The 13,408-nt window shown below is 31.4% G+C and overlaps 1 protein-coding gene across 2 annotated transcripts in view; it reads right to left on the bottom strand.

Annotated features, from left to right (window-relative positions):
* The window catches only part of NCAM2 (neural cell adhesion molecule 2), a 485,073-nt gene that overhangs the window by 95,678 nt on the left and 375,987 nt on the right, over positions 1–13,408 (bottom strand). For both annotated transcript variants that reach the window (XM_036851505.1, XM_036851506.1), the window contains exons 10-11: positions 12,303–12,490; positions 7,816–7,912 (exon numbers count right to left, since the gene is read on the bottom strand). In XM_036851505.1, coding sequence (XP_036707400.1) covers positions 7,816–7,912; positions 12,303–12,490 — 285 coding nt within the window. The remainder of the gene's footprint in view (positions 1–7,815; positions 7,913–12,302; positions 12,491–13,408) is intronic.

Below are 13,408 nucleotides of genomic sequence, written 5' to 3'. Positions count from 1 at the left end.
AGAAGGATTCATAAGGTCACAATAATTTTATTTAAGACAGAAGGAATTATTTTCCACTCTAGAATAAGAAAGAAAGAAAGAAAGAAAGAAAGAAAGAAAGAAAGAAAGAAAGAAAGAAAGAAAGAAAGAAAGGAAGAAAGGAAGGAAGAAAGGAAGAAAGGGACTTTCCTGGTGGTGCAGTGGTTAAGAATCTGCCTGCAAATGCAGGGGACATGGGTTTGAGTCCTGAACCGGGAAGATCCCACATGCTGCGGAGCAAGTAAGCCTGTGCACCACAACTACTGAGCGTGCACTCTAGAGCCCGTGAGCCACAACTACTGAGCCCATGAGCCACAACTACTGAGCCCATGTGCCTAGAGCCCGTGCTCTGCAACAAGAGAAACCACTGCAATGGGAAGCCTTTGCACTGCAACACAGAGTAGCCCCTGCTCGCCATAACTAGAGAAATCCCGTGCGCAGCTACGAAGACCCAACACAGTCAAAGATAGATAGATAGATAAATAAATAAATAAATTTATTTATTTATTTAAAAAAAAGAAAGAAAGAAAGAAAGGGAGGGAGGGAGAAAAAACAAAGAGAAAAACAGAAAAGAAAAGAAAAAAAGGCTTATTTTTTTTATATTGACATTCACCAGACCAAAAGAAAAGCAATCCATTTCCCTAATTTTATATATATATTTTATATATATACTCTCTCTCTCTCTCTCTCTCTCTATATATATATATATATATATATACACATACATTTATATATTAGGTTATTTAGAGAAAGATAGAAATAGAAACATAGAAATCAAGATAGTTGTTTCATGATAAGTGGATCATGTTGCTTTATGACTAAAAACTCCAAACTTCCCTTGCTGTATATATGATGTAACAGAATGTAAGCATGATGAATGTTTTTAAGGAGATCCGTAATTTGCTTTCTTACTGACTTTCTATTCATATCACCACCACTGACCCACCCACAGGATATGCCATCCAGTCCTCCATTAAATGCTCATGCCTTTTCCCATCTTGATTCTTTCCATCTTTCTACTACTTCGTCACTGGATCTGTTTCTACTCCTTCAGATTCAGTTCAAAAGTTGATACCTGTTTGAAGCTTTCCCCAAGAATTACAATCATAATTTCATTTTGTGTTCCCAGGCATTTGATTCACACTTCTATTGCAACTCATATCTTTTATACTATAACTTACTTGTGAAAATCAGTTGCTAAGTATTATTCATCTTCAGATTCCCAAGATCTAAACCAGTGCTTAGCACCTACCAGAATCACACTTTATGTATGCTGAGTGAGTAGATTAATAAGTCATTCAGAATTGATACAAGCATGGATCCCTAAAAATAATATCTAGTTATATTAGTTTAATTTTTTCAGAGGAGTATGGGAATGAGGAAATTGCAAGGATGTCATAAATAGTTTTTGAAGACAAATAAAAGCTTGCCTTACAGTATAGGAAAAAAAGAGAAAGATGTAGATTTTCCAGGCTAGATCATAAAACTGATCACATAGGAGAAATCTAGTTTTATATTCAGTTGAAGAAAGTGTGTTTTCAAGTGAACTACTTTTAACCTGCTTTCAAGTTTTACAGAACAAGGGTCTGGATAAAATGCTGTCCAGGTACAAGGGCAAGTAGATTGACTATAATTCCATATCTACAGAATTCTGTTCAATTGATCCAGTTTAACCTGTAAGATGGTCTCTATTCACAAAAATGACTTGTATAGGCTTACCCACGACCTAGGTGAAAATACAGACAACTACTTCATGATATTTGTGAATTAGATCAATCTGAGAAAGAGAGCAAAAATATTGGATTTGACAGGGTCTCAGTAGATTAAAATGATGAGCTCAAATGGGCACGATGAAATTTAATAGGGGTAAGTACAGAGTCCTGAACTGAGGTTAAAAAAAGAGATCAATTGTGAAACATAGCACAGGGGACCTCACTTAATAGCAGTTTGTGTGAAAAAGATGTAGGAAAAAACACTGGAAGGAAAAATGTGGCAAAATCAAATGAAATTTTGTATTACTTAATAAAATACAGTGTTCAGAATAAACAAGGTCATTATCCCATTATCAGATTTTACTGTGCATTCATCTGTGATGTCCAGATCTGGGTATTATATCTAAAGAGACATCAACAATATGGATTATTGTTTATAGTTTATTTCTTATACCCATAAGAAAAGTGACAAATATAAACTATAATTTGGCTATAATAGTAAGTCACTAACACTTGTCGAGCACACACCGTGTGCTAGTGCTTTGGCTGCATTTCCTCACTTAGTCCTCGCAATGGTCTTCTCAGGTAGATCTTGGAGAGGCTGCTGTGGCATGCTGAAACCCCCTTCAGGTCCAAGGCTCCCTTTCCCCAGTGCTGGAAGTGTTAACTGCTGACAGCTTACAGCAGAGTCCCTCCCCTGAAACTGCCCAGGAGAAGGTAACTTGATCAGAAAAGGGTGTCTATTAATGAAGCAAAGGTGAGATCTCCATATTAAGGTTTAATATGAAAAGTTTACAGTTAAAAACTAAGTATAGCAATGATGAAATGAATTAACAAAGTTAAGAAAATTATGCATAAAATCATTTGATGGGGCTGAAAAGATAAAGTCTTTCAGGAAAAGCTCTTTAAAATACACATGTACATATACAGAATGGCTTGTCAGATTATGATCTATTGGAAGTAGAAAACTATAAAGAAGAAATGATAATTGTTTAACTATATGCTTGCAATTTCATTTATCCTTATGTGTTCTACATTTTTAATTTGCTCCAAGATAGGCATTTAAATTAAAAAAAACAAAGTATGCTTCCTAGCTAGAAAGTCACCAGGAGGTACATTTTTTAAAATTTCATGATGAAATCCTTAAAAAAAATCTCCTTCTGTCTCAGTCTCTAATTTTATTTTTATTTGGCATGTTGATAAACATTAATCTAACAAAATTAGTTATCAATCACATGTGAAAAATGTTGTGTTTCCCATAAAATTATAGAAAAAAAGTATTTCATTTTTCTGAAGATGAGAACTAGACCAAAGAGGACTGGACCAATCTTTGCCCATGAATATGAAGCCAGAGTTTAATAGAAGGGTTTCTGTGATTTAATCAAAGCACAGTGAAATATCTCTTATTTAAAAAAAATCATTCTAGAAATGAACAATCGTAGGTTCCTTGGTATTACTTTTGTGAAAATGTAAAAACAAAGATGGGGTTAAAGAATAGGACTTGACCCATTAAGGTCATACGTAGGAAACGGTACCATAAAAAGGAATGCTGCCCTCTGGAGCACTTTGATCTAGCCAATATTTTAGTCTACTCATTATTTAAATTGTTATAATGATAGATATAACAACAAATGTGTTTACATATTTTTTCCTAATTTGTGAATGCAACTTTCTTCTATAAAATAGGCATAAATATCTCGTGTAATTCATTGAACTACTATGACAATTATGAAGATGAGTACTCATGATTCAATTTAGCTAATCATTTCTATCTCTTCTTACTATAACTTTATATAGCTGTTCTTTCCCAACAGAGATAATGGCAAAATAAATGGGAGGCATGGAGGTGAAATATCAAGCTCATGAGTATGAGTGGCATCCATATGCCTATTTCTATACCCTGTTATATTTTCACTGTTACTGAAGACTGTATCTCCATTGTTAAGAACAATGCTATCATCATACTTATTAAGAGATTTAAAAGAAATGTCTAAATAAATTGCTATATTTTAGAGTGAAAATTATACCTGAATATTTTAAAACATTAGTAGTATGTGAATAAATGATTATTTAATATGAAAAATGCTCTTCTTAATAATTTAAAGCAACTTACAGGATCATATATCAAAGTATGTATGCCCAAATGCAAAAGATGTGGCTATTTATTAAGATAGTCACCTGTGTTCACAAGTTATGTTGCTTTTCTAAAGCGGCTCTATCTTATGCATATTTGTTTATTGGCCTTAGTTTCTTTCCTTTTTATTCTTTATCCTTTTAAAATAAATGTATATTTATAGAAAATTTGCAAGAATAGTGCATGGAACTTTTCTTTTTAATCTGAACTATTTAAAGTAAGTTGACATGATGCTAGCTTTAGCATTTATTTTCTGCAACATAACATCCTCCTACATAAGATCTATGAAATAATTAAATGCCATCTAATCCAAAGACCACAACCAAATTTTACCCTTATTCCAATAATGTCCTTTATAACAAAAGGATGTATGCATGGAATTTATTTGTTATGTGTCTTTTCCTCAATCATTCCTTGCTTTTCATGGCTTTGACACTTTGAAGGCTAGTTATTTTGTAGATGGTACCTCAATTTGGATTTGTCTTATATTTCCTCACACTAGATTCTGATTATTCATTTTTGGCAAGAATATCACAGCTGTTATTCTGTGTTCTTCCCATTGCCTCTTTTTGATAGTATGCAAGTTTAATTTTCTCATTGCTAATGATATTAACTTTGATCACTTAATCAAAATGGGATCTGCTAGTTTTGTCAACTGTAAAGTTACTATTTTTCCCTTTGTAACTAACTAATAATTTGGGAGTAGGTACTTTAAGACATATTGATTTTTTTCTCATCTAACTCTCACAACCTCTTTAGCAACCATTGATGTTCCTCAGCTGAATTAATGTATATTCTGATGTTTGTTAAAGTTGGATAATGGATGTTTTTAACATACAGCCATCCTTTTAAAAAAAAAATCCTTTCTTTATGGCTCAACACATTATTCCAGGCTTATCTTGTACTTCTCTGCCCCACTCCTAGAATCAGCCAATTTTACAAACAGCCCTGGTTACTCCCAGTGAAGAAGGGTACTTAGAAACCAAGATCTGTCTGCCAAGTGTGCTCTTTTGTTATTGGGATGTTGTAGCTCCCAAATCATCTCAGTGTGTAGAATTTGCTCAGAAATTGTTTTCTAAATCACATTCCTGGCAAAGGAAGCTCCTTGTAGAAGTGGCTGAACACACACACACACACACACACACACACACACACACACACACACCACCTTCACTTCTTTTCTCTATCCATCTATGTGCATAAGACCAGAGTACCCCCAATAACCAATCATCAGCCCAGGATCATTCTAATTTTTGCCTTTTCCCTATCTCTTCTCCAAAGGTGAAATAACTATATTAGCTATATTAGCCATGCTAACCCTACCAACTTTGCAGAAATGAATCATCCATCACTGCCCCCACTCCTTCATTTAAAACCCTCCTTACTCTGATCAGGTTCTAATCCTCCTCTCTGGGCTGCTGTTTCTGTTTTAAAACAGGCACATCCTTTTCACACAGCCTGGGCTCCAACACTGAACCACTGAAGACCCCTTAACTCCATTCACCCCCTTCAGGGTCTAGCACCTTATGCCAGGCTGCTGTGCCCTACCCCATCCATATACAAATGCCTACTTTGCTCAGAGGTAGGATTTAATTATCCAGGAGGGAAAAAAGGAAGGAAAGAAGGAAGAAAGGAGGGAAGAAAAAAATATTTTTGATGTAAAATAATTTAAAATGTAGCTTTTCCTTTTTTCACTGAATATGTAGTACAAAATTTCATGCTAAATTTTGCCTGTTTTAATTTATTGCTCTTTGGGAACAAAGTAATATGGTACAGTGTAAAATAACATAGGTCAAATGAGCTTGACCTTTTACTAGGTCAAATAGGCCAATGACATATTGAATGGTGGTATTAACATATATTTTGAAATATTTAAATTTCTATATAATGTTTCTCATAATATTTCATTTAAAATCACATTATACTTTTAGTGTTTGAATTCTGTAGGAAAGACTAAATTTTATAAGCATTAAATAAAGGAGTCTCCTCAAAGGAATCATATTCATAAATATTGATATTTAAAGGTATGTTTCCCACCTAAGATACAGTGTCTAATTCATTTTTATATCTTCATAACAATTTCAGTTGAATATATCTTTTCTAAAACAAAGTTTTAGCCTGTATTAGTCACAAGATTTTGGAATATGAGGACAATTGCAGTATTTGAGAAATATTTCCAACAACATAATAACTCTTATCTTGAATGAACATTTTCTGTTTTTTACTATAGTGGGAAAGAGGGAAACTCACTAATTTCATGTCTTCATTAGAAGGATATGTATAAAATATATTTTTTAATGAAAAATATTACTGTAAGTAATGTGAGATATGAAGGTACACAGACATTAGTATTTCCTTGAAGTTAATAAGATTGTTTAAATCTCAACAGTATAATGTTCTATTTTTCATATTTTCTTAGAATTATGAACTCTCAAAAACTGAAAAAAATGTTTGGTCATTTATCAAGTTTTACCTTATAGAAAACTGGGTCATATATATTGCCTCGTAAAAAAAGACAATATATAACAGTACATCACTATTAATATAATTATACATAAATATATATAGTAATATAATAATCATATGTCTAGTTATTATTTATAAAAAGTTCATACAAATTACAAGAACATTGCCTAATTTACTAAGGCTTGGAATTAATATGAGTAGTGAATTCTTCTCACCATTACAGTTGATACTTCAATTTATTGTCAATGAATTTGATGTGATTTAACATGTTTCATTTTCCTAGAACTTAATTTGCTTGTATTACGGTTTATTCAGATGCCTAAATGTGTAGAGTCTACTTCCAATGACTTTCACTGAAATTAGTTTTCTAATGACTTCCTGGCAGACAGTGCACAGTGGTTTATTTCCTTCCTTATTTCATCCCTTCAGCTTCCTTTCCCTTCTAACCTTACCTCTCATCTTAACTTTTTCCTTCTTGTTTCCTTCCCTAAAACCGTTTCACACAATCCTTCTCTCCCTTTCCCCCCAGTGTAGTAAAATAAAACTTGAATTGGAGTATAGCAGGTTTTACAGTTACACAATAATTTGATTATTATTAGCTTTGTAAACTTTTAAATTTCCCTTTTGATCTTTACAACTAATGATTTATTTTGAGATATATTTACAAATCAAAAGAAATAAATATCATTCATAACAATATAAAAGAATAGTTACATATTTGAACTCTGAAAAAGTTTTAAAATATTTTCATGGAAGTTATTTATTCTATCAAAACATAAGATTACAGTAATTTTCTGATATTTCTTGACCTGGACTTAGAAGACAATAGATCACATTTTTGCATCATCTGAACTTTGCAAAGCATAAAAATGTATATTTCCAGATTCCTAATCAGTCTTGTAAAACATAATGGCAAATTCTATAACTATATGTGCTTGTATATACTCACATAAATATAAATAAAAACATATCAGGGTTTCTAGTTAAAGTAAATTTTAATCTACATGATATTATTTTTATATCTTTAAGCTTTAAGGGAAGAACTGGAATGCCTTTATATATACAAAATGAAACATTTCAGCAAGTTACATAACTCTAAATTTTCTATTTAGCTTAAACATAAGGTTACTATTTGTTCTTTCAAATTTAGAATTTTAAAATAGATTAATTTCATTTTCTCTAAAGATATCTTTTGTTTTTATTTTTTGACAAGATTCTTACTTTACATGAAATGTAATTTGATGTCTTAAGACATACGTTTCCTACTTCTTTCATAGATGTGTCATATATAAAGTTGGGGTAATTAGAATCAGGGTTAAAATTAATCTTGAAGTCCTCACTATATATCAGATACAACTGTTCTAAATTTTTAAGCACCAGTTCTTTGTTTCTAATAATAACCTGTATCAGGATTATCAAAATGTAAACGTTATTTACTTCCAGAAATATTTTATGAATTCTCAGAAATTACTGTGCTATACTTACCAGCCAAAGCAAGAATATATTCTTGAAATCTTGTTCCTATACGGTTAGTGGCTGTGCAATTATATCGTCCAAAGTCATTGTCAGATGTAGGTGCAATCTAAAATAAGTATAATAATAAAAATTTCACAATTTTAAAATAATATCACAGAAATTTTAAAATAGCCTCTAGCATGCCTTACCATCTTTACACATATTCAATTATTCACAACTGCCTGCCGTAACTCTTTTTTCTGTCCTTTTAAGATGTAATCCATGTATCTGTACTGCCCATAGGCCCAGGTAAATTATAGTTAGTCTAACAATTTATTAAGTAAATGCCACTATTTTGTTACATATATTGAATAGAAAAATCATTAATTACAAATGAAAGTTCAGAAAGTAGTACACAGTTTGAAAAATATGTATTCTGTAACTGCTGCAGACCTGACTTTGAAAATAGGAATCTTGTACCAAAAGCATTGTTAACTCTTTGTTTTCTAGGTTGTAGCCTAAGAACAGGCAGATTTAAAGTTAAGAAAGGCTCAAAATATGTCAGCTTTCTCTTCCTCTTATGACTTTATTGAACATAAAATACTAACAAAAGATGAGGACCCATTTAAAAGGAAAATCTTTCCAGGAAGGCATTTTGCAAGGAAATATTGCCCTTGTGTAGCAATTCCTGTAGATAGGCACATTATCTTGATATCTAATAACAGTATCTTGCCTCCATTTCTGTTCAATTCCTATAATTCTCTTTCAGTTTAGGTGGAAAATAGCTGACCTCAGTCCTTACACATTTGAAATCCATAATTAAGTTAACATTCTGGGATTCTATTGCTGAATGGTGGGACCAACCCTGTAATTATAATGTACCGAAATTCTGAAGTATCAATTCAGAAAAGAGATTTGATGATAGTAAAGATATAATTTTCAATCCCAGTTACTATTATTAAGAGAGAATATGCTTACAACAAGAGTTGCTGTTAATTTCGAGTCTGTCCCCAAAGGGGGAAATGGTTTTGTGTTAATGGGAGGCTATTAACTAAAAGTGCAATTTTGAGGTCCATTGAAGATGATAATTCTGAAAGAGTACAAAAAAGCTGTGTCATTCATCTTCTAGTCAGCTGTCCATCTAGGAATAGATCATACGTTTAAGGACTAGAGGCTTTAACAGCTCTTATATAAGTACTTCTAAGTGACTAAAATATTCATTTTTCATACATTCAGGTTTTAATAAATTAGGTTAATTTAACTCTAAAATAATTTTACTACTGAGAAAGGAATTTGACCAAAAACATGTCTTTCTTCTACAGGCATATGAGAAAGACATTTGTATACTCCATAGGGAAGAATGTGTACTGAATCAATGCAACGCAAAGACAGGATGGCCGTGACAAAGAATCCTGACTATTGCACAGCTCCTCAAGATTAATGAAGTAACTTAAATATACCTATTTTAACTGGAATAAAACTTTAAAAAGCTCAATTCAGTTGTTTTTCTGTTCCTGGGAGTTTGCCTATCAAAAGATAAAAGCTTTATAATTCTATCTGAAATAATTTCTTTATCGTGTTTTATGATTAAAAAATACAGAAAATACCCCTAGTAGCACAGACTATTAAGAGCACACAGATCTAGACAACTGGGCCAAATCATGTGCCCTGCAGTATATTTGGTGTATTCTAGGAAAACAGTAAAGTCCAATAGGGGTTGTACACCCAATCCCAGCACGGTGAAATAATAGATAATTTTATCAAAATAATATACAACAAAGATACATAATATATATTTATTTTAAATATTTAAATGTTTAAAATATGCAATTTATTATTGATATTTATCTAATAAGTGCTAGAAACATCTACTTATGATACCACTTCTTCATATTTTAATATGCAGTCAAAATAATTCAAGTTTACTTCAGATGTTGGGCTTTGATAGAATGTAACAGAATAACAAATGTGGTTTTGAACACCAAAATATAAACTGAGAGTACAATGTTAATAAAGGAGTTTGCAAGTCTTTTTCCTAAACCTCCAAACACTTGATTTCCTCTTTCTCTATATTCCATGGTGAGAAAATCATTTATTTAACAGTTTGCATCTTTACTCAGGGCAAGGAACAATACAGATGATCCAGAGCAGAATATTATTCCAATCAACCTATTAGAAACCTCCTGCATCAAATTTTGTTCATATATTGAAAAGTTGTCCTCTTACCACAGGGGAGTGCCTAGGCAAAACAAATAAACAAATTTGGATGTCCTTTAGAAATGAATTTATTGGCAATAACCCAAAGGATTTATAGAATGTTTTGTTACTTTCAAAAAATCATAAATTAAAAAATGAATATATGTATTTAATCAAAGAAAAAGGAAGAAGTTTAAAAATTAATTCAAGAAATCTATTATTGACCAATTTGTTATTAATTGTAAAATTGATTTTTTTATAGTTTTTATATGTTCTTAAGAATTAGCAATTATGTCACTACTATAATAATTACTAAATAAAAATAATTATAATGTACTATCCTAAGGAAATATGTATGGTACTAATTCAAAATTAGTAATGATTATTATTGCTTTTTATTGTTGTTATTGTTATTTTGCTTTATTTTGTCTTTAAGTTATGCTAGTTACTCATCTATATTATTTATTCAGGATTTAAATTTAATTTATGAAAATAGTATACACATAACAAGTTTATGCTCAAGGTCAACGCTTTAACAAACATTACTTGGCTATGTATAAACAAAAATTGCTTAGTTTTTACTTTGGGGTGGGGAGAAATGCCATTTAGGCAGAAGATTAAATGACATGAAAGCTTTATATGAGTAAAATATTTAAATGTCAATTTATAAATGTTGCTGACACTGATTACAGAGAATTATGAGCTATTTCAGAAACTGAAAAGTGGCAAGATGAAGCAAAGCTGAAATTACAGATCAGTCTGTCATTTAAACATGAACTTAAATCTACCTGTTATGGACTGAATCATGTCCCTCCACAAAATTCAAATGTTGAAACCCTAATCTCTAAAGTGACTGTATTTGGAGATAGGGTCTTTAAGAAGGTAATTAAGGTTAAACGAGATCACAGGAGTGGGGCCTGGTGTCCTTATAAGAAGAAAAGTCACCAGAGCTCGCTCTCTCTTTCTCTGCATCCCCAGAGGAAAGGTCACGTGAGTACACAGTGAGAGGGCACCATCTGCAAACCAAGGAGATACGTTTCAACAGAAACCAACCCTTCTGGCACCTTGATATTGGACTTCTAGCTTCCAGAAATGTGTGGAAAAATTGTTTCTGTTTTTTAAGCCACCTAGTCTGTGGTATTTTGTTATGGCAGCCCTAGTACACTAATACAATGACCCAAACTGAAGTTAAACCTAACCTCAGTTTTCTGCTATGGTTAAATACCTAAAATTTCAATTGAATCTGGCCAAAGTCTTTGTGACATTGAGCTCCCTGTCAATTTGCCAATAGTTCTTCTAATACAGATGCCAAAAAACAAACAAACAAACAAAAAAAAACCAATTTAAATTGAAATAGATTTAGACAAAGTGGCTTAATTACCAAACAGTCAGTCAGCTATCCAAACATTTGGGGGAAGTGATAGCTAAATCATTGTATCAACTAAATGTTTCACTAAGTCCATTTATTGGGTGGAAGTGTTAATATGGCACCAATGTGAATACCTTTAAGTTAATGCGGTATGGATCTCAAATGTTATTCTAAAACATGCATCTTTAAAATTTATGTATACTGAATTAATAGAGAAAATGTAGCATCTTTTTAGCTAAAAAGGTTGTTTGAGGAAGATTCCTAATTGTTATGAAAGCATCATAAATTGGGAGGCTTGACGATCATTGTCATAGACTTATATAAACTTTGGAAATTGATATACACACACATAATCTGCAATTATTAAATTAAAGGTATTGTATTCAAACAGAATTTAAAGGCCAGGCACTTGGCAGTATACAAACAATTATCTACAATCTTAATGTAAAATAATAAAATAAAATGAGGCAATGAACAAGTAAATCTGGTTTATTTAGGAAAGTGTAAATATGTAGCCAGTAGATAGCGTCTATATATACCAGTCTAAGGAGCAGGAAGGTGTAACCACAGACTCAATGTCCAGTAGCAACACTGAAATTAAACATTTGGCCCTCAATAACTGACAAATTACTCATTCTTTCTCCCTATTTTTTTCCTGATATAATTGTGGTTTTTTTCCAAAAATAGATTCATTAAGAATAATGGCTTTTGCTATATACCCATATTACTATATAAGTAGTGAAACATTAACCATTAATGAGCCATGATCCAAATGCATAAAATTTCCCTTAAGTAAGTAAACATGAAATATATACAACAGGGTATATGTATATTATAGGATAGAAATATATCTTATATAATATATTAAGATACTAAGATATTTAAACATGTTCTAAAATAGTAGATAACTGCTAAAATAATACAATTTGTTGATATGTACATGAAGACTTACCTCTAATATTATTTTTCTCCCTGCACTATATGTCTTTAAATTAGTGGTGTTTTTAGCTGGCAAGACTAATTTCTCTCTTCTCCAATGGACTGATGCTGGTGGATTAGATTTCACATCACAGCTTATATTGATTGGATTTCCTTCCCAAGAGTAATAAATTGTTTGGTTTGATATGAACTTGGGAGCATCTGTAAAGCAATATAATATAACATTACATACCTTTTATTTAAGAGAGTCATTTAATTAGTATAAACAATAGTAATCATTACTGACTACAAAAAGAAGCCACAGCAATTCTAATTTCGTATATTTAATATGTGATGTCAGAAATAATGAAAATATATCATTTGACTGTTTCATCAAATCATTTTAATATTAATATAAAAATATTCAAAGTCAGCCAATTATTAAAATATGGAATATTAACATTCAGAGTTGTTTGCTTTTAATAATCTGACAAAAATTTCCATGAAGTAAATTAATGGCTCTCTACATATGTGAAATATATTTCTGAAGCAACTCATATTATAAAGTGAGAGTTTAGGATAAAACAAAATCTGTGGTCTTGTGTCATTTTTTTAACTTTGTCCTAGTCATATAATTTCTTCTATAAAATATTTTAAGGCAGATATAAAATCTAAATTGAAATGGTAATATCACAACTAAACAACAAATATTTTCCTGAAATGTCATTTCCAGTTTTTAATAACCAGGTATGTTTAATTTAATCAACAAAAGTTAATTTGAATATTAATCAGTTTCTATAATGCTGTGTCAATTGTCAGGCCCCTACACCAGACCTCTGTAATGATAGGTAAGAGAAAATAGAAAATACATTATAAATGCATTATATCATTTTATTGAAGAAACCTAATTTTGAAGACACAGACATGGTTTTTAGTCTTGTTCCATTCAAGAACTATGACATAGCCCAAATGCCAAGCAACCATAACTTCTTTGAGTCTCAATATCTTGACTGTATAATTGAGAGGATTCATTTTACAAATTTCTACATAAAAACATACTCTTAAATTAAGTGGTAGCTAAAACGTTGCTGGTATTTATACTGATTATTGTTGCTACTAATATTAACTATTTAGAACTTA

Source organism: Balaenoptera musculus, chromosome 4 (assembly GCF_009873245.2).
Source record: "Balaenoptera musculus isolate JJ_BM4_2016_0621 chromosome 4, mBalMus1.pri.v3, whole genome shotgun sequence".
Classification (NCBI taxonomy): Eukaryota; Metazoa; Chordata; class Mammalia; order Artiodactyla; family Balaenopteridae; genus Balaenoptera; species Balaenoptera musculus.
This window is presented reverse-complemented; position numbering and strand designations above follow the sequence as displayed.